This window comes from Neodiprion fabricii, chromosome 3, assembly GCF_021155785.1.
Source record: "Neodiprion fabricii isolate iyNeoFabr1 chromosome 3, iyNeoFabr1.1, whole genome shotgun sequence".
In the NCBI taxonomy this organism is placed as follows: Eukaryota; Metazoa; Arthropoda; class Insecta; order Hymenoptera; family Diprionidae; genus Neodiprion; species Neodiprion fabricii.
Window position 1 is genome coordinate 18386732 of NC_060241.1, and position 23318 is coordinate 18410049.

General features: G+C 37.9%; 1 protein-coding gene across 7 annotated transcripts in view; it reads right to left on the minus strand.

The window, feature by feature from the left end:
- LOC124177857 (limbic system-associated membrane protein-like) overlaps positions 1 to 23318 on the minus strand; it is a 213757-nt gene that overhangs the window by 88220 nt on the left and 102219 nt on the right. For 2 of the 7 annotated variants that reach the window (XM_046560728.1, XM_046560735.1), the window contains exons 1-2: positions 12213 to 12490; positions 9437 to 9988 (exon numbers count right to left, since the gene is read on the minus strand). In XM_046560728.1, the coding sequence (XP_046416684.1) occupies positions 9437 to 9506 (70 nt within the window). In that variant the 5' untranslated portion in view covers positions 9507 to 9988; positions 12213 to 12490. Of the gene's footprint in view, positions 1 to 9436; positions 9989 to 12100; positions 12491 to 23318 lie in introns of those variants that run through there. The other 5 variants (XM_046560733.1, XM_046560732.1, XM_046560731.1 and 2 more) reach the window with 5 other exon arrangements.

Below are 23318 nucleotides of genomic sequence, written 5' to 3' on the forward strand. Positions count from 1 at the left end.
ATTCTTAAAAAGCTATTCAAATGACAGATAGTTGCATATTGTATTTCGAAATTCGATTACTAATATTTTAAAGAATGTAGAAGTTACGGATTTTCTAAAAGCTTGATCGTTCTCCGTTTTAAAATCGGACGAGAAGCAGGTCCGACAAAGTTGCCAGAATATTTAATTTTCAAGTTTCACTTGTACCGGTAAATTATGTCGAGACTGACACGATCTTAATACACCATTCTTCAGACATTTTGATCATGAATTGGAAAACACGACTTTTTATGAACTCGTAAAAGCAAAAAAAAAAAATCAATTTTTTTACCAGTGAAATGATCGGGTCTGATATTGTTGATCTTTTTTCTTACCCACAAATCAGAACCGCCTACATTTCTATCGCATGAATGACGGATTGAATTTCAAGAGATTCTCTTGTCCTCGCAGCAAGTTGTAAATAATGGAATTAAGGGAACGATTTCATTCGACATTTCTTTAACTCCACGATTGAAATACGAAAGTACTTACTGCCTCTCCGGTAAATTTTTCTATACTCACTTCAACCTCTCTGTTCGTAATACCTCCTGGGAAAAATTCCATCTCAGACAAAAACCGAGATATCAATAAAATCTCGATTTAATTGCGGCCACAAGCCTTGCTTTTAAAACTCGTCGCATCGCGATGGTTCTTTTTCTTTTTCTTTCTTTTTTTTTTTTTTGATTCTTTCTCTGCAGGTCTAGAATATTAAATTTTATTACGGCATGAGAATAGCTTGTAACGAGGTTTTATTGATCGCTTTATTTATTTTCATTGTGAACCGGGTTACCGAAATAACCCAAAACTTGCGAGTACAATGAAAAAGATCGTAATTGAGTGGAAAAAAACGAGATAACACAGTAATGTAAACGTGAGAGAATAAATTCAGTACAAACATTTCATAATAACTGTATTACGAACTCGTCCGTTGAATTTATCTTCCATTTAATACCGAAGCAATGTACCTGCCATCGCAGCTAGTTGTACAGCGCGCGGTATTATACGAAGTAAAAATATGCGGCTGTCGTTTAGGATGTAAACTTTAGACAGCTGCCACGGCAGCATCTGGCCAGTGGCAAATAAAAAATGATGAAAAAAGAACGAAATGCACGAGTTGCTCATACGGTGGTATGGAAAATTGGTTTGATACGTTGCGATATGCCGCTCTATCCCTGATTGAAAAGAAAAACTAGCCATTTTTTACTCTATTCACGGACACGTCCGTTTGATTTCAAAGGAATTAGATGCAGCGAATGGAATTGGAAACAAAAGAATTATTTAAATTATTCATTCAGCAGACTAGTTATTCCATTTCCTCTTAATCATTGGGATCATTAATTTCGAAATACTCCCACCCAGAAAAATTTTTAGTTCCGGTTACCGTTCAGCCCTTGACTATTTTCATTTTTTACCACAATCGAAAAATATAGTTCTAGGTAGAAAATGAAAATTAGTTTTCTAGCTGTTACCGGAAAGTCTAGTATCCGTTACTATTCTTTCTCATTACGATCACCGTTACTATATTTTCTTGTATAACTGTTGCGAAAATTTGTTGCTTGTACAAGAATAAATTTATTTTTTAACTCACCATCTGTATAATTTGACACTATTTATATATATAAAAAAAATTACCTTTCATTTTGTACGAAATATACAGAAGAGAGATAAAATTTGCTACTGAATTTCAATTCAAATACGTTACAATCACACTTTTTTATGATATATTTGACCCCATTTATTACGTACTGAAAAAACAGTGTATTCAAGAACTGAGAAAGTTTAAAAATTGTAACTCACGAGTATAACAATGTACATTGTTTGTTGGGTATCGCTGAATCACGTTTGATTTTATACATTTTATTATATTACGTATATTGTACGCGCATATTTCGTTGGAAAATGAATTTGACGAGTTTTTTGTGTAGGCATCGGGAGCATTATACACTGTACCATGAGGTGTAATTTATATTCGCAGGCTACAACCATCCAGGATGGCGTAAAAAGAATTATTCGCACCGTCACGTTTCGAATGAAGTTTCAAAAGTCATGCCATCACGATTCCGGTGGAATAAACATACGAGGCTTTCCACGCCAACTTTGTAAAAGGTTTGATCACGAAATTTTTTAATTTCATCAAGCATTTTTTCCCATGTTAGTGAGACCTTTGAAAATCGTCCAAAAATATATTAAAATTTGCTCAATCACTGATGCTTGCCCTACAAATTTTTAAACCCATATTTTTTCAATAAACTATAAAAAACGGAATATAAAAAATGATTTAGAGAATAGAGATTATCATCATTCTACTCTGAATCTTGCGTGAAGTTATTTTTTATCTTTAGTAGGATAATCGTTTTGGTTGTTTTTCAAATGGGGTTAAAACATTTATAGTCTTGAAAGACGTGATTGAAGAAGAAAAAAAATTTTTTCATAGATTTTCAGCGATTTTTACTAACATGGGAGAAGTCCTTGTTTAAATTGAAAAATGTCATGGTCGATCGTTTATAAAGTTAATGTGGAAAGCTCGACATACCTGCCATGTACCCTGGTCAAATTGTCTTTGCAGTCTCCGTGAATTTGAATAATTTTTATATATGACCAATTCACATGCATCAACATTTTGATGACTGAATTTTAAAAAATATTGCAAGTGGGGGAAAATAATTCCGTGAAATTTCATTATTTGAGATTATATTCACCAACAGAAAGATGCGAAAATTTTGCTATCTCGGATAACCATGATTCCAAGTCGATATTTCTTATGATGGAAAATTACTTTTTCTCTGTTTATCCGATTATACTAATATTTAATCAATCGAATCGAATCCTATATTGTTAAACTTCACGGTTGATGAAAATAAGGAAAAAATAATAGTGAATAATATTGTCAAAACGAATCAGTCGAAAAATGGAATTTTAGATCGAGCGTGAAATATTTTTGAGAAGATTATTTTTTTCAATGAAAAATAGACTTCTTTTCTCAGACACTAGATAAGAATGACCATCGTTCGATCTGAACAGAGTATTTTTGTGATTGTCTCAACATCTTTTTTAAATTACAAAATTCTAAATAACAGCGCAAAATTCCGTTTCAATAGATATTTTTTATTTTTAGTTAAATCCGTGAACAACAAGTGGCTATGAAATCAATAGAACGTCAAACTAAACAGAAGCGATGCACTAGAGACTCTTCGTCATAAATTATAGTCCGGTCATCCAGGCCTGTCAATCACCAGCGAGTTCATTGACAGAGTTTGAATAATGGTGTAAGAATCTGAAAACAATCGCTGAAGAGCTTATCGCGCTTTGGGACGAGTTGACCGAGCTTCGATGCATTTCATTAACTTTATTACGAGTCAGCCGTGCAACGAGTATCAACCAAAATAATGTATCTGTCGGATACGAGGATCTGTTTAAAAATACAAGTGCAAAAGAAGCTAGAATTTTCTACAAATTTAACGCAAAACTTTTCTGAGCGGTAACCGAAACTAAAAATCTCTCTCAGTGTACATTTTGAATAATTATCAAAGCGATTTGGAATAAAGGATCAATATTTAAGCCTTTTGCAGTACGGTTTTTTTAACATTGGCAATTAGTGGTTATTTATTTCTTTGATTTTTTTCAATTACTCGCAGCTTTCACTGAATGCGTGGCTCGACTTTTAATCTTGTCAGGCTGGCTGCGAGCCTCGCAGTTTGATCCCAGACCTCGATAACCGGCACCTCTATACGAGCCTCCGTAAAAAGTGCACCACTAATTATGCTCGCCGGCTAACGAACACGTTATCGCTTCTCGCGCCAGCTTGTTTCGCGAGAAAAATAAACAGGGGCACGAAATTAGTCGTGCAAACATTTCGCTCTGTATGCCCCGCCTATTAGAGACACATTTTTCGACACCTGCTGCTTCCGGATTCCAACAAATCCATTTTGTAAGTGGACCTTGGCACGCTCGTTGACAATTTGAAGCCTCGGATTCTGGGTTGGGTGAAAATAATGCGAAATACCAGAAAGACGCGCGACGGGAGAAAATCCCGAAAGTCAAATTACCGACGAACAAAAACGTAGAATGACCCTCAATGCGTGAAATTGTATTGTAGAAAAATAAAAGTCGAGGTAAGCTGAAATTCGCAAATAAATTAGAACCGAAATTTTATTTGGAAATGGGTAAGTTTACGAAGGGCAAAATGTTGGATTGCAAAAATAACGAAACAGTCAAACAGCCAACTTTTCAAATCTCAAACTCGTGCATTTTCGAAAATTCATGAATCCGAACTTATCAATAACGACTACTGAATGTCTCGAAAGGTTAAAATCCCGAAACCCACTGAGACAGAATGGAAAAAAAAATTTGTTTTTTTTTTAAATAAATTTATTTAGAAACGGATTCACTTTATCCAACGTCATCAGTGTCAGCTTATAGATGGCGTTTCGCTTGTGAAATGACTCGACTTTTTTTCTTTAATGACACAGACGATTGTCCAATTGAGCTAATCTTGATAAAACTAGCATCGAATTGACGAATTTCACAAATTCCAAATATTTTTCAGGAACTTCCTTATTTCGTCCTTTTGGGATTCTGATTCCCCTGCATTTTATGGATCGAAATTTTACTCCTTCTGAACTTTGATTTTCGACAAATAATTTTTTTAGTTTTTTGACTGTTCGAAGTATTGAACGCTATCAATTTTTAATTTCGGAACTTTCATTTTTCTACATCCTCACATTCTGTGCTTTGTTCATTCGGAATGCAGCTGTTCTGAAAATACTTTTTCGTATAAAAGATCGTTCCGGATAAATGAAATCTCGAATTTTCGATCAGTCGAATCTTGGACTTTCAGTATTTTTACCCACAAACGAATCAAACGAAAAAATGTAGTGCTGATAACGATTCAATATTTTCTTGTACATAAACCTACTTTTATCATGTCGGTAGTAGTTTCTTCACGCGTTTCAAATCCTTATGCACCGTGAAAAGAGACAGGAATTCGCAGAAATAAACCATTCAATCATATTTGTACCTCACTAATTGCGAAACGATTTAATGACAGTCCTAAAAAATTTTTACACATTGACATCGAATGACGGTAGAAATAAAAAAAAACGGAGACACCAAAAAGGTCTGATTGGCGTGGATTTGGAACAGGATCCATTGCCCCCGGAATCTCTGCCTGTATCGGATATCGAAATTGAATTATTCGCGATTATAAATTCTCGGAGATGGAAAAGTTCGCTTAAAATTGTTTTTTATAAATTTCAACACCAGTTGAATCACCGATATTCGTGAAAAAATAATTCTGTTCTCCGTTACATTAACCTTATACGTAGGTTAACTCGCATGACAAAAACCCTTCGCTTTATACGATTACCGAGATTAGATGCTGTTAATTTGTGGGGTTTACAGCTGAAGTTAATTCGAGCCATGCAGAGGGTAGATAACGGCTCTTGGAGACTATTCAAAGTGAGAGCTGCACGACGGTGGAAAAATGTGATACTGAAATATGAATAACACCCGCGTAGCGAGTGATTAAAAGTACACGCAAAACCGGTTCACGAGTATTTCACACGAGCCTTCAACCCTCCCTTTAGCTCTCCCCTGTAAAAAGAATCACTCACATTAATGTCCGTACTCAGCGACGAAGATTATTATCGCTGCCGGTTAAAGTTTAAATTAAAATACAAGCACCGACCGTGTCGCATTTTGAATTGATAAGGTTTCGTGTTTGAGACAATTTTCGAATTTCAAATCAGAAAAACGTTTATTTCGAATATCCAAAGCTAATTTTGAGATCAATATTCTCGTACAAGCCAGCAAAACGTTGTATCTATAATAATAAGAGTTTAAAAATGTTTTAAGACTCGGTATCTTGTGCAACAAATTGATTTAATAATAAACTGTACGAAAAACTTCAGCTGGATCTACTATTTTGATAATGCTATGAAATAAGTGGTAATTCATCAAATGTATCACATCGAAATCGCCGGTTTGTATTTGAAAGTATATTTCGTTCGATCGAAAATTTGTTTTTTTCTCCCCATTTCACAATTTCGAAGAAATTATCCGATCGAATCAGGTAATTGTAAAATTAATCGAGTCGTTAACTACAACGAGAAATTGTCCTGCCCAGAAATAATTTTCAACAAACTGTGACGAGTAATTTATTTCGTTAAAAATAAAAGTCTTCTATCAGCGTGCAAAAACTCCCAGCGCTGTTCAACCATCGCAGCATTGGGTTCGCGAATCGATGTACATTTTTTTCTCGAACACGGTAGCCACGCATTCAGAGCGAACATTGGAGCGCAAATTTCAATATTCTGTTTTCATTTCTATACGGTTTTCGGTTCCATTCGTTCAATTTTAACGTGGTGGTGAAAATCCCCCCACCCTTGACGACCACAGTCCGAACTTTTGCAGCGGCGCTAACGAAGCGTGATTTTAAAACAAACGCGTATTAATTGCCAATCGGCTGGCTAAACTGCAGGCCGAATTCGGTAGGGCAATTCATAATCAATTTCCGTGTATCGAAGCGCGCGGAACGCGTGTTCCGGAAAGGTGACAATGAAGCGGGGTTGAAATTCGGAATTTAAAAACTTACGAAAGCGCCAAGTTGAGAATTTTTTGGTGGCGGAAGTTCGAGTAAAGAAATCAAACTTTGAATAAATATCAAAATTTCGAATATTTCGAAACCCGAAACTCAAAGTTTCGAAAGGGCGTAACTCCGACAAATCAAAGTTTCAATCATTCTGTGAATTTCTGATTCGGTGAAATTTCACCGCTTCTTTCCTTCTTTGTTTTTGATTTTCGATATTTTATGTTCAGAATTCCGGTTATTCCGACTTTCTGATTTCTTCCACCCACTCGTTAAGTAAACTACGCTCTGTGAGTATATTTTAATACTCGGAATTTCACTGTATCGAAATATTATTTTGGAAACTTTGTGTTTCAGAACTTTGAGCCATTGGATTTCCGAACAGTCGAAACTTTGTTGTTTTGTCAAAGTTTGATTTCTTTACTTCAAGTTTCGCCACCAAACAATTCAGAATCGTGCGCTTTCGGAACTTTTCAAATTCAGAACTTCAACCTTGCGCCCCAAAAATGTAGAAAGAGAAAAAAGAAAAAAGAGAGATAAAATATTGCGAAGCAGAGATGGTGATATTTTCATCGTTTTTTTTTTTTTTTTTCTCCATGTCTCGCCTCTCCGATAACAAATGTTCACAATAACAGCACAGTTGAAGGGACAATTAAAGCACTCGCGAGTTACTCTCGATTCAATCTCTTTGTTGGTTGTACACATCGGCTCACGCGCTTATTTCATATTCGTAATAATACGTTCAGAACATATTGCGAAGCTTAGGATATATACGCACAATATTAAGGGTGTGGAAAGTTTCGTGTGCGAGAGAAAATTGCGCAGCGTTGCGTACCTTGACGATTGGAAAAAGCTTCTCTTAACGAGAGAATCTTTCAGGCGAACTTGGAATGAAAGAAAATGAAATAAAAAATAATGTACCTTGGGTATCTACCGTCGGATAAGATTTTATCTTAACAGAAAAAGAAGGATACAGAATTTTAGAGAGAATATTGAAAGAGAATTCTTATGCGGTAAAAGCGATATTCTCGTAATGGACACCGTGTTTCAAATTTATGGTTTTATTTTACCTTTGTCGCGAAATAAAGTGAATTTTACGGTGATTCTACGTTTGATCTTCCAATTATCCGTGTTCACATTCACAATGGATAAAAGAATACGTTACGAAAATTCACGGAAGACGGAATAAATGCTACGGCAATTGTTAATTTTCTCACGTTGTAAATAGTAAAACATATCCGAAGAATCGATATTTTTTTTTCACCCTCGGTTGTAATCCTCAATCGAATTGATGAAGACGAGACTGCAATAAGTAATCGGAAGTCTGACACCAGCGGACAAGCTGACTAAGTCACGTAGACGCGAGAAAATCCATGAAATAGAAAAGAAGAAGATGCTGACGAAAATAAATACCGAATTTAATCGGACAATAATACTTTCTTCATGTGGAAGGAGAATTGCGAACTAAAAGGCCGATATATTTTTATGAATATAGAGAAATCACGCTTCATGGTATGACTATTTCTAATAGCAAAAATTCCCCTTGACTACAATTTTATAAAAAATTGTCTTTTATTCTGGCTCCGTCGACACGTTCATTTATTTATGCATCACAGTTCAAATGACAATAAGATTCAGTTACTAAAGAAATCAAGGACAAACTTCATTTTTTTTTAAAGATATTGACAGCTGAACTGAATTCCGTAACCAAATTTGCTTTTTTTTTAATTGTACTTCACGTGAAAGAAGCGCTCGAGATTTTGTTTCATAAAAGCTCACTGAAACTATGTCAGAAATGGTAGTGCAATTTGTATGTTAATCATACTGACCATCCTGATTAAGAAATTTTTTTTCCTACGCGACGTCCATTATTATAAACAAAAAAAAAAACAAATCAACGTTTCGGTTATTCTTGAACAAATTTCAGCGAACTCTTCTTGTAATGAATCACAAATCGAACAACATCTCCGACGTGCTTAAAAGCTTATTTTTGTTATTTCCAATTCTCTTGAACACTAGTCAACGTTAGAAGAACATCAAAAATAAGTTTCTGATGCTGGAAATATGCTCAACGGTGTCACTTGGCCAAAAGTCGTTAAACTTTATTCATTTCATTACGAGATGGTTGTACATTGAGTATCCGTTTGACAAATCATTATATAACGCTCATAAAAATTTCGGTAGAGAATCTCAAATAGAATATATCATTGTTAGTCAAATACGAGCTCTTTGGAGGTGCCTATTTTGTTTTTTTCCATTTTCCATAAATAAAAAGTAAAACCTTCTGAATATTTTTTTCTCGCATACGGCTTGATTATAAACTATCTAGATACAGACTGCTGCAGGAAATTTCACGCTCTATAAAAAAATACTTACACCAACCGATTAGGAGATATACAAAACGACTCAATGTGTATAGGCGAATATATCTCAATCGATTATGGTTAGTAAAATTCTGTCAGTACTTTTTTACAGTACGTAAAATTTCCTGTAACAATCTGTACTCAGATAGTTTATAAGTTAAGCGTTTACGAGGTAAAGAAAAATTCTAATATTTTGCAATTTTTGTTTACATTTTATTTAAATGGAAAATGGAGAAAATGAAATAAGCACTTATAAATATCAATATTAAAAGCTCATATTTGGCCGACAATGAAGTATTCTATTTGAAATAATCTACCATAAATATCGATGCGCGTTTGAAGAATATTTTTTTTTTTTTTTTGGTTTTTGGTTTGAACACCCTGATCTACACGCGTAGGAATCACGGCTTCCGTGAACTTACAATTGATGAACAAAAAAAGAAAAAATGGAAAATTCAAAGTTACGAACCAGACTGACGAGAAAGCAGCGCCAGCAAAGGCCAGAAAGCGTGGAGCCAAAGGTGCGGAACGGCCTTCATCCTGCAGCGACTTCCGGTATTCCTTCCCGACTAACCGGACTTCCTTTCACCTGCAGCACTCGAGGGCAAAAGCTCTGGCACCCACATCACTGTCACTAGGTATCACTGTCACAATTGCTGTTTCCCGACAGCAGCAGCGGCAGCAGTTGCAGCTTGCGGTTAAACCGGACGAAGCTTTCCTTCGATTTGAAACTGCGCTCCGACCAGACGCGAAGGATGCATTTGATCGAGGCTGATCAGTCACAGTCACAGTCACTGTTGTCGTTCACAATCCTGTGTCACTTTTCCACACCGGAACTTATCACAGCTTTAACCAGAAACGGGAAGAGTTTCAACGCTCGGTTTTCTCGCATTTAACGGCGCACTTCACAGGGTGATCCGATCCACGATTAACAGAGATGCGATAATCACCGGGCATTTTTTCACTCGTATCACTGATATCTGCATCACTGTTGCCTCGTCCGTTCGTTCGATATGCGATTCTGGAACAGAAGGGTGAAACAGTTTGCTTAGATTCTCGATGCCAATTAAATTCCAGAGGATCTATTTCACGGTCAACATTTCCCTCCGGGTGAATTTTCCCAACCCCCGTGAATAATAATGAAGGGTGAAATTGAACTTGAATTCATATATTTGAACGGGTGAATTATTCATCAGGTTCTCCTTTCGGCACTGGGATGAACATTTTTCATCCACGTATATAATCGATTCAATCAACGGGTTCAACGTAAGCCTTGAAATTTAATGTTTCATCCCTTTAGGAGAACGCGGGGCGTCAAATTCATGCCGTTAGGTAAAAACTTTATCGGCACATTTCAAGGGCCTCTCTCGCTCTTGGCGGTATTTCAATATTTGATCCGGGACATTCGACGTGCGCGACTGTCGATGAAAAGCTCATCGGGAATAAAATACTCTTGTTTCGTGCCGCGCGTCGTCCCGAAATTTATTTCGGTTAAGCAATTCCCCGAACTTCGAGCTTCTCGAGCATTTTGACGATACATCGAAGTTCAAGGCACACACATGCTCGCCAGTAAATCTTTAATCACCCCGTGGCGATGGCAAATAGATTCAGAAGTGTGTTATACAAGCGCGATGGCGAATGAATTGATGAATAATTTATCCCTTAACTATATCGATCAAGAACCTAGTACGATTTGCACGCAGGGTATAACCGCCATCAATAGACTTCCCGTCGATAGTTATCGAGAAATTTCGTCATCCAAATAACGATCAAGATTACTCGGCCGCGAATTCGGTGAAATAACCTATTAATACGTAAGTCCGAGATCGATACGGAGAAAATTTAAAGCTCTGGTGATTTTCCACATTTTCAAGAGTAATGAAACGCGTCGTTCAATTAACCTGAGCTAAAAGGAAGCAGAAAAAAAAAATAAAATAAAATAAAATAAAAACGAGGTTGTTGCCTAATTACCGAGCCCCATTTTCCCGTAATGAATTATATTTACATAATCGACGCGGCTGCCACGCCAGCAGATTTTCAATTGTCGTGTTTCCAGGGAAACTCGAGCCGCGATGAGCTTACGCAAGTGAAATTTTTCAAATTGGTAAGAAAATGGTTACGGCGGATATTGGTCGAGGTTGTTTACATCCGGCTCAGTATGGATCACCCGATAATTTCCCGGCGGCCCGTTGTGCCCACCTTCATCATCCCCTAGAATCCCGTAGCCGAGTTTCTGCTAATGACTGCTAATTATCCGAGGGTGTAACAAGACGTGAAAAAATACTGTCAGCGGGAGGACTTTGTTTTCAAAATCTTGTCGCGACGTTTATCCGATTCTTTTTTCTCACGCTTTAATGCATCATCGGGGCTTGATATACGCTTGGAAATTATTGAAAAGAAATGGGAAAGACAATAATATTACGAAAGAAGTCTTTCGCCAGCGTGTGGTGTAAAAATTTCATCCAACCCAACGGTATCAATTGGTTTACAACAAGAAACGTATCCGAAGTGTAGTTCACAGATTTTCTTTACTCCGTGACATTTTACGTAACATCAAATACCAGTAAACATATACGTGTGTTTCGATTTAATTTGGCTCGTTTCAGAGACAGAAACCACCCTGAAAGTTTACCATTTAAAATATGAGGAAAAAAACCCTGAACATAAAGACACTGCGATAATTATCGTGTGTTGAAAGTGAATAACGTTCAATTAGATTTATCAAAAAATTTTACTTCGTCGTAGAAAAATATTTGAAAACCGAGTAAACTTTGGGGATTTTAAGTGCTAAAAAATTAATAAAATCTGTGAGGTACACTTCGGGTTCTTTCCTTACAATTAGTGGTAAGCGAATTCTCGATTACACGTCGATTAAAACTCAAACCCGAACTTCAAATAGACCCAGAATACTCCGGAGGGTGAAGTCGTAAGTACACTGCGATAAAAAATTCGGTCAATTAACTAAATGTGCGGTCACGGTCGGCGGAATGAATATTAATTTGTCTCGACTCAAGATCCGTTGATCTAGCAAAATGTCTAGTTGAATTATTTGAATGAACTCAAATTTTTATCAGGTACCAACAAATCTCGAAGCGCCACAAATAAATATTCATTTCGCCGTCCGTGATCGTACATTTAGATGATTCAACTTCAGACTTCTTTCTCACACAATCAGTTTGGCAGCAGCGCTTTTGCGAATCGTCGTTTCGTCGTTTGATATACATCGAACCTTCTTGCACACATACCAAAGCATTCTTACGAACATCAAACGGCAGTCGTATCCACAATTGAAAAACCACACAGAAGAATGAAAAAAATAGATAAATCACGGTCACACGGTGTGGTTGTCGAATATTCACGTCGAGCTGTTACCCCGCGATACTCGAACGATGCAGCGAAAGCTCCTCGGTGGCTTTGACGCTTCGTTGTTAAACTCATCGGGGATGAAATTTGGCGCCCCGCGATCCTCGCGAATTAATCGACGCGTCCCGTTCGGGGGAGAGACACGAGACGACGATATCGCGTGGCGGTTTCTCCGCAACTGAGGGTTTCTGCTCGGTGTTCCTCGTTTGGTTCGAAAATCTACCGCCAGAGCGCCCTCGGATCGGCTTCATCGTCGTTCCACCTCCACCCCCCGTGTGACTCGAACGACAAGCCCTTAACGAATCGGGGGGAAAAACAACCCATCTTCATCCCCGATGCGCCCGGCGTATCGGGACACACTTTTCAAACCGACCTGAACTGCGAGACCGGCGGCTGACTGCGCGCCGACTTTTACTACTAGCTGCGTTTTGGCCGTTATGCGCGATGCGAGATGATGATTGAATTTTATTGGTTATAGTGGCGCTTCGGTTTGACTTTAGTGACAACTTTTTGGAAATTGCTTGTCCGGGGAAATTCCATTTCAATCCAACCAACGCCTGATTCTCGCAATTTTTGATTTTCTTCAAGATTGTTTCAGCAACTGTCCCGACTCTGAAACAGTACCATGAATATTTTCAGATTTTTTCGGTCAACTGGGCAATATTCATAAATACTAAGAGCGATAAGATTGAAAAGGACCTTCTTCAAAATTCTCAAAAACTGTATTTCCTTTTCCAAACATTCCAAGACCAGGCTCATGATGGATCGATTTATAAAATTTTTTTTTAGCACATGTAATCTTTTTGATCGACTGAAACAATGTTTGGACGGTTTGAAAATTTTCAAAAAATTCTCAAAACTTCTGGCTGTCACTTAAAAAATTTCTAGACCGGTTTCATTGTGTTGTTGATACAAAAAAAAGTCGAATGTGCCGAAAAAAAAAATAAAAAATATATAGATGTAAGTCACTCCATTTACGAACCGATCTAAAAATATTTCAAGTGAGAAATAGAAGTTTCAGGATTTTTATGGGAATTTTTCAGGCCGATCAAACAGTATTTTAGCTGACTAAAAAAATTGAAAGTGCTACATGTTTCGGCAAGGTATCGAATAGTTAAATGTGTGTCTCGCGACACTCAAAATCGTCCTCGCACATGTACGCACACTCGCTTGCAATGTTTACTTGCCGTCTCTGCGTCGAATCTGCTGTGTCTCATGTATTGTCTACTATCTCGAAATCATGTATGTGTATAATCTATGTGTTCTCTCGCTCTGTAAAATCATCACTCTCTGTAACGTTCTCTTGCGATACGGTTTGTATCGCCTCATCGAAATCAATAAAAATCTCAATTATCGGTATTCATCATCTCTCTCCATCTCAACATCACTTTCGTTTCATTCACACTCGTTCTCATCACTAATTCGCGGATCCCACGTCGATGATTCATATCTTTTTGCCATCTTTCTAAACACTACATAAAATCGAAAAAATTGACCCATCACGGGCACGGTCTCGAAATGTTTGGAGTAAAAAATACACTTTTTGACAACTTTTTGAGAATACTAAAAAGGTCTTTTTCAAAATTAATTGGAATATTATTGAATAATTGAGCAGTTGAATAAAAAATCTGAAAAAATTCAGGGCACTGTTTCAGAGTTAGGACAATTACAGAAAATTTTATTAAACAAAATCAGAAATGTTGACGGTCGGACGTTGGTCTGGGTATCACGGAATTGCCCATTAGTATCATATTTCACTAGCTACAGTCACGCTTGACGCAAAAAAATAATTCTCTTCTTTTGTCAACAAATTTTTGCGATGAATCAAAATTTTGTTAATTTTTCAAAATCATTTCATATAATTTTGTTTTATGTAATGTCACCTCTTTGGCACTATTGTAGGAATTATTGATCGCACGAAGTCAATAAATTTCAACTTATTTCAATCTGATCAAATTATGGAAAACTTCATTGTAACTGATGACAGTAATTTTTTTCGGTCAAATAAGGTATTTTCTAGTCAAAGCGAACCAAATTATTTCATATAATGGAACAGTATTATTGTTTAGGAACGGTTTGAGGTATATTTTTATTACGATTATAATTTCTGAATAGTTTAAAATCTTGCGGCACGAATTTCGTGCTACTTATCGGAATTTAGACTTTTTCAACCAGTCGAATTGCCACCTTTTTCAAACTTATGTACGTTACATCATCGTTACGATATTTTATCGTGACTTGGATTCAACTTTTCAATGCTAATAATTGAACTGACGACTTCTTTCTACTTGGTTGGCATGATTCAGAAGTCTTTTCTTTCATTTCACAAAATTTTGCTACTCTATTATATAGTGGCGGCGAAAGCTTTTTAAATTTTGCACTATAGGTAATCGTCAAAAATCATTTCCCAATTTAAAAAAAACTACATCACATTCGCTCTATACATCTCAAAGTAGAATCGTTTCAAAACATGTTAAAGAAAGAAAAAAAGCCTCCGAAAACAGGCTGTTCAAATTCTAAATCTCGCTATTCACGTAACCGGTTTTAAAATTCTCCGACTAACGTCAATGACTCGCACGTCTTATTTTTCAATTCCGATGATTCAATGAGATAGGGAAAAAAAAAAAACATTCGCCGCACTTGTCGAATTTTCCAAACGAGCAGAACTCGATAAATTCAGACACAAAAAAAAAAAAAAAAAAAGTTTAACTCTTGAATTTCGATCCCGCGTATTTCAGCTGACACAAAGTTGACATGCCGATTTTCGATCGTCGATAAATCAAGACGCACCGCCGTCCTGCATGATTTACCCGGTGTCTGTTAGTACCTGGCTAGACGATTATATTGGCAGCTGTTGGCTCGTGGGGGCGATAATTAATTGGATGACGTGACGAATTGATGAGGAATGTGCTTCGGGGACGGGACGATCAGGGCAAGTTCGTGCGGATGTAACCGGCGTCACGGCTTAGCCAAGCTTTTAACAAACCCCCAAACACACACCGAGAACGATGTACAATTACGGTATACCGACTTCCCTAACGAATGTTTTCTTGTCACGAACTCGGGGGGAGGAGGGAGGGAGGAAGACTGCCCGACGTTATCTTCTTCTCTGCATTGCCAGACAGACGATCCGAACCACCCGGCCTATACGGGACGTGAAAGAAGGGCTCGAGGCCCGGCTGATTCCTACCGAATTACGCCCGTTAATTTTACCCAACCTCATTCCTATCGGCCAAAGCAACGCGCCGAAATCAGCTCCTATTTTTCAGAGATTACCTCCCTCTTTCTCTCTCTCTTTTGCTTCATTCGTACACGCATTCTGTAGTATTCACGCAAGAATGTAGATATGTATATGTCGGAGAGAATTGGGAATGATTTATGGGAACATGGTATCGGGCATGTAGGGGTGTGTACGGCAATTTATCCGATTCAAATGTTTTATCTTCCTTTTTAAGTTGTTTTTACTCTTGTAAGGCTCCGTCAAATTAACAACGTTTTAATAAAAATTATATATATATATATATATATATATAAAAAACAACAAACAAGATTCAAATTCTCCTTCCCTCGATGGGTGTGGTTTTCCCATCGAGCTTAAAGTTTGCGATGAAAGATCCTGTGATTTTTCTTTTTCAATATCGAAAAAGAAAAAGTTGACCACAATTCATGCTCTGTAATTTTTTTTTTTTTTTTCACAAATATACGAAAATAAAACCACACGCCGAGTGAGCTCGAGTAGCGTGACAAACGTTGGCGACGATTCGAACAGCTTTTTAATTCCTCATCAGTCGTCTGTCCGAACGGTAGCTGTATAATTTAGAATCCCTTTGGACACAATATGTTTTCGAAAGTCACGAGGGTCATAAGCACTCAAGGTCCGCACAAATTCTACGCTCTAACGAGTTCCTATCGGGGTTGCGTGAATGGAACAACTGTTTTCAGCTTTGAGATATCGGCTGTGATTAAAATAATAAACAGAAACTCTAGCTGCGTCAAAACCCATCGTCTGATTACCTTTCCTTCGCCCGATGTAACGATCGAACAAATTATAATTCGTTATTGCGACACACATTGTGCTGTGCTGTAATAATTCACTTTATACATCGAATTACTTCGAGCCCTGAATTACATCATTAGCTATTTATCAGATTTCCAAAATCAACCGCTGTCCTTGACCCTGCATTTATTTCCTATTTCGTAACTAGACTCAACCGAGATTACGACTGAAAGATGATCTATGTAGGCTTTTGAAGGCGAACGTTGAGAGTCGATTGATTTTTTGAGAATGAAGAAGAGAGAAATTTTTAATTCCGGTTACCGCTCAGTACTTAACTGTTTTCATTTTTTACCATAATCGATAAATACAGTTCTAGGTAGAAAATGAAAATTAGTTTTCTAGCTGTTACCGGAAAGTCTAGTATCCGTTATTATTCTTTCTCATTACGATCACCGTTACTATATTTTCTTGCAACTGTTGCGGAAATTTATTGCTTGTGCAAGAATAAATTGACGTTAAAGCCTTGTTTAACTGAAAAAGTAGGGTAAACCGAACAAACTGATTTTGCGTTGCAATGACTAAAAAAGGATCGACAATAGCGCAAAATGGTTACGCGTACCACGTGTTTCGCAATTCCAAAAATATTCAAACAGTTTTTTTCAACGATACCTGTTTCACTGAATTTTTCTAGTTACTATGACAAATGAAATTTTTCTCAGTGTAGTCAAAGTATGGTTTCTTGTGCTTCGTTGAATCATCAATATCGAACACCAATTGGTTTATTTATACACATAAAAGTCAATATTGATAGTTTACTACGAATAGAATAATTTCTTTTTCAATTGATTTCATAAATAATTCTTTTCATACATCATTCTAAAACCACCATTTCGAAAAATGAAAGTATCGGTGGATCCGAAATAATTCCAGCAATAATCCAAACGACGCAAGTGGAAATAAAGTATTCTACGTAAGATATGAAAATCGTTCTCGGTGGATGATATTTAAATTAGGGCAATTGAAAAACACGTCTAATAACCCATCAACGGAATGTAAGCGCGCGTCGAGGAAAACGGTTCGAAGCTGAAAGCTTTACATGTTATAAGCGCGTCTTAAGTTAACGCTCACAATTAAGGTAACTGCGTCCAATAACCCCGGTGTTACCGTACATTTCGACGCGATATTAGACCGAAGATTAGTCAAATTGCCCGAACCATCTGACCCAGTTACATCCCCATTGACCGAGGCGCCGCCTGCGCGGTTCGACTCGAGTGACTCGAAGCCCCCGGGGGGCATCGAATAAAACTAATAAGGGGGAACTCAGCCTCCGACTTGGAGTGCTTGCACACACGCGTGTCACTCGCCCCGAGCATACGTCGAGCTCGTCCCCCTTTCGGCCTCGATAAATGATTTTATGTCCCCGCAAGCATATTTTCCGATACGCGGTTGCGACCAGGCAGTTGCAGAATTCATGGAAGAAAAGGGCCGTCTGACGGGAATTTTAACGGTATGTTACGGGCCTGTATGTGATATGCAAATTTCACGGTTTGTAGGCCTGGGCTCGGGTTGAAGTTCCGATTTTTGAACGTTCCGAAAGCGTCTGATTCCGTATCGTTTGGTGGGGAAATTCGAAGTGAAGAAATCAAAATTTTACGAAATAGCAAAGTTTCAAATGGTCGCAAATCCGATTTATCAAAGTTCCGAAATGCAGGATTTCGAAGAATAAAGTTTCGATGGAGCAGGATTCCGAAAATTGAAACATACTCACACAGCGCAGTTTTTTCAACGAGTGGATGTAAAAAATCGGAAAAATTCACACAACTGATAAACTTTGATCATTCAGAATTTCGATGCATCAGATTTTTAAATCTTCTCATTTTTGCACTCTTGGAATTTTGAGAGTCGGGTTTCGGGTCATTGGAAACTTTGATGTCTCGTCAAAGTTTGATTTCTTTACTTCAAGTTTCGCTGGCAAAAACTTCGGCATTTGGCGCTTTCGGAACTTTTCAAATTCGGAATTTCAACCCAACCCTGTGGACCTTACCGTAAGCTAACAAAAAAACAACTTGATCAACTTCATTCTCGTTTTTGACATTGACATTTTCGGTTTGACTTCGAAATTTTAACAATCATGTCTGTCGGCGTTTGGATTTTCATTTGATGAAATTCATGTTTGGGTATATCCTAAAGAACTACTGTAAAAACATGTTTTTTTACGTCTCGAGATCAGAAGAACTAAAAAGTGAATCGTTCTCACTTGATCGTGTGCCAAAGTAAGCATTTTCGAAAATATCCCGATAGTTTTGGACTGGATTGAAAATTAGATCATAATTAACGATGAATCGGTACAACTGTTCCAGGTATCTTCTATGTTCTTAGAATATTTGTACCACTTACATATTGCCGGAGTGAAAATAGACTGGAACTACGAAGGTGAAAATATCAAAATAATATTATTATTAATTGGCAGTTTATGAGAATCTTAAAAAAGGATTTCATATTCAGACAGATGAGATTTTCTCTCACACAATCCAAATAATCGTAAGAGACACATGTGATTAAATTTATTCCGATCACGGGAAGTGCTGAAAATTTGAAGACGAAGGTTCAATTGGAAATCGCTATGAAATTTGTGACTTTAAATATATTCCAAGATATCTTTAATGACGGGTGGTCAAAAATCTGCCATTTAACTTCGGGCCGCCGTAATAAAGAAGGCGATATCGACAGTAGTCCGGAAGTAACCCGAAAGGGGAGAAGACTCGGGGTTGGTATTGAAGTTTAAACTTTCACAGACGAATTAACAAAGTTTTGACACTCGCGCCGGACGAGGATAATAACTTGTTCATCCGCAGATGTTTGAACAGATTTGAGGAGGCGGGTTACGGGATGACTGCATTAGAACTTGCGGTTTGGGATCCGAGATTTAACAGCGCGGGTTTCCGCGGAGAAAGCGCCGTAGCATTGGACGATAAATAAAAAGTGACAAGGAAAAAGTAAAACTGAAAAACGTAATAATATAAAAGAAAAATAAACAAGGAGGACACGAAGAAGAAAAAATTGTAAACAAAGTTTCGACAATTCTGGTATATGGTGTATAACTTTATCGCTCTCTTGTTGGTAATCGCTGGATAGAACGAGGCTTATTACAGCTTACAAGTCCGGCTTGAACTCCGCGTAAACTTTCCACCCTCACCGCCACGTTTATGCCCTCCGGCTTTTTTCCCCACGTGCAGAGGTAAGCGTGTGTTATACTTTGCCCCCCTTGGCTTGGGGGAAAAAAAACTCAAATAAAACTAAATAAGAGCAATGAAAAAAAGGGAAAGGAATTTACGGGCGAACCTCGAAAGTGCAAGCCGAAACCGAAGTTATCACCTCTACGCGTGAATAAATTCTCATCTCTTTGATGCATTCATACGTACTGAGAGTTCTTCTTGAAAGGACTTGCTCGATAATTGCAACTCGTCTAGTTTACAGGCGTGGCTAAGTTTTAAAATATTTTGCTCACACGGTAGGGGTTGATTACCGGGGTGTCCCGTACTTGGGGCTTTGAAAAATTTTTTCAAGCATACCCCCCAAATCAATTTCAAACAATTCAACAACAATTGCCTAATTTTTTCAGATTTTTATCTCAACTCTAACCCTCACCGACAACAGGGTAGATTTCTCAGTTTGAAATATACGCTTTTGGACACGTTCGCAGTACTTATTTTAATATAAAGGTGACGATGTTCAAAAAAATCTCCAACTGCGAGGATTTGGTAGTAATTAGTGCTGTGATTACTTTCAAGACGAACTCTCGGTTTGTACAAGGAGTAAACATGATCGCTGGGGATATGTGTATAATCAATGTGAAATATCTCGCTACCAGCGAGTGGATTTGTCTCGATGAATATAAAAGATGCGATGTGACGTGAGGCGAAACGTCTCGTATTATAAAAAATAAAGTCGTCGAGGTTATACACCATAATTTGTCACAAGCTGTCAAGTGATACTTTTATCTTTAGCTTACTGAATAATGATTGGAATTCAAGCTGAAATTTCCATCTCAGAGTGAAAATTTTCCAAATGTTACTTTTTAGATATTTAGCTCGCGAGTATTTATCGAACGGAGACTTACGGAGCGGGTATTTATCGAGCTGAGACTTATGGAACGGGTACTTAATGAGCGGGCACTTAAGGAGCGGGTATTTATAGAGCGGGCACTTATCCAATGACTGGTTTGCTTTCTTTTTGTTTCTATATCCGTTGACTCATATTTCATTGGTTATAAACGGGATTCAATTGCTTAATTGCTTTCGTGCTTCTGCAGAAACTGAGAAGACGAAGAAGAAGAAGAAGAAGAAGAAGAAGAAGAAAAATAGCTGTATAAACGGGGACGAATATGAGTAAAATTTTAAACCAGCGGAAATTTATCGCAGCACGGTGTGAAGTGCAAGTTGGCGCAAGAAACGAAGACAAATGCAAGAAAGACAGAAGGCGGGGGGACTGGAAAGCGTTATGAAGAGGAAACACGATAGCTGGTAGACATCTCTGCGCGGCTCTTAGAGCCGGAGGCGAGAAGCTCCTTCCTTTTCACATCTTCTTATTATATGTATTATGTACAATACTCGAGTATCAAATTTCCTGCTTCCACCGCTTTTGGCGAGGGGAGTAAAAAATTTATGAGTGCTTTTCGAAATTGCGATACCGCAGTTGGGGTACCTTAACTGCGACCTGCGACAAACCAATCGGCTGTCTCGAAGCTCTGAAGCCTGCGAAAAAATTGAGTTGATGTGTCATTTTTCGGTTTGGCGAGAAGAGAGAAAGACAAGCTGTCACACCAATTTTGTGAGGAATCGGTAATCCGCCAATTAAATGTCAAAGCAGGAAAATTGTCACTCTGAAGATCTATTCGCGAGCCTGCAAGCTTTCCCATCACCAACTTAATAGCTGGTTACAAATTTTTTTCATCTATCATTCGTTCATTCGGTAAGTCAATGAATAGTGAAAAAGATGAATTTAAAGGGTCTCGGGTACTTGAAAATATCCTTCGAACCAGAAACGAATTGAAATTTGTATGCTGTGAATAAATAAATATTTGAACCTCTCTGTGTATCCAAAGTTAAAATTTTCGGAAAGAAAACAGAATTGTTTCGGTCCTTCATGAAAAATTATCCAAACAGTTAGAATTGAAGGAGAAAACGACGTTAATCGTCTTCCCACTCGTTAACTTAACGTCGATGTAAAAAATATTCATACATTCATTTTCTAATGTATTCATTAATTTTTGACAGCAGTTATCGCCCGTCGAATCTTGATAGAAATCGACACTCGCAAACTGTTTATTAATAATAAAAAAAGAAACAACACAAGCAATTCTCGTTTTCTGATGTGTTTTTAACAACGAAGGACGGACTCCCAAGTGGCTCGTATATAACGCCCCGACTTGACTTACCCATCTAAGTGGGTCACGTGGGGAAGTGAATTTTTTTTCTATTTCTCATTCCTTCGTCAAATTAAGGTTGTGGACATTACTTCAAGTGCCTTAAATTGCCTCGACGAGTGAATTTCTAATTCATAGTACAGCTTTACGTGGATTTGATTCTCCGAAGATAATCGATGAATTTTATTGGATGTATTTGCTGGCCTGCTCCACGTACCTTACATCATAGCGCTTCCTCTAAACCCGCTCTTCGGCATTGTTGAACAACGACTAACATCACTCATGCAGGAAAAAACAACGTAATGATCGCGGTATTCTTTCCGCAGCTGAGAAACGACGTAAATTTTAACTTGGCGAATTTCTCGTACCCCTGCAGTGAAGCTGATTCTTGGGATATTTCAAGTGACGTCGTAATCGTCTCTGGGAATCATAATAATTCAAACCCAAGAAACGTCTATAGGACCAGGCAGGCAGCCGAGCGTGCTTCTGCGCGCGTCTGGCGGATGTAGCCGCCCACGCAGTTATACAAGAGCTAACAAAAAAGTTTATACTGCACTGAGATCTACTGCGTCTCTGTGGAACAACAGCGATACGAGGATACGAAAAAAGCTTCCATCAAAAACGGAGATAATAAGAAACGTCCGCGTGACCTCTCAAAAACTTACGCCTCGGTGACTGCAGATATTTCCTCATTTCGAAACTCGGGATATTATTCGCCGGAAATTGTTTGTTAGCGTTTTTTTTTTTTTTTTCTCTTTATCAAACGTTATTACTTTCAAAAAACTTTCGTCCCTTCCTAACTTCATTTTCAATCCTCAAAGTGCTCGTTCTTTATCGCGGTAACAAATTTACCGAACAAATTTTCAGAAAAGATTCGTTGGCCAATGAATTTTCCACCAAGAGAAGGTTTACCGTTTTATGTAGAAAAAAAAAATAAATAAATAAAAAGTAAAAAAGACGAACAACCTCGTAACGATTCACATAATTTAAATACAACTGTTTTTCATCCTTTTCACGAGTAGTTTTTACTGTCACCAACACATGTGTACATCCTTTTAGGACCAATCGCTCTGCACTTCACAGTGTTCAATTCTCGTGGTCCGAGACCGAAAAATACTGTAAACCATCATTTCTTCTTTTCCACAACAAATGCCAAACGTTGAAGCGTTTAGAGGGAAGAGAATTCCGAATCAAATCATCCTGGATGTTCGCCATTTTGATCCAACGGTACGCTTGTCAGGGCGCGTTGTCTCCGCTTCGTAGAGCCTCCACGAATATTTGGGGAAATTGGTCGAGACGGAACACCGGGATTACGCCATCCTAGCCGGGTAATCCAGTTGCACTCGCCATTGCACAGCCGTTTAGCCCCTGGACGGCACATCGCGACTAATTAACACCTAGCACCGGATCCCCGATTCAATTGAACCGATGTTCTCTGATCAGAATGGACTCACTGGATCCCAACAAAAGACGACAATGTCTCTGTTTTTCGGTGTTTGTTTTCGATTAGACTCAGTAATCAAATCCAAGACTTTCATGGCGTTGCAAAATTTGATCGATTCGTGT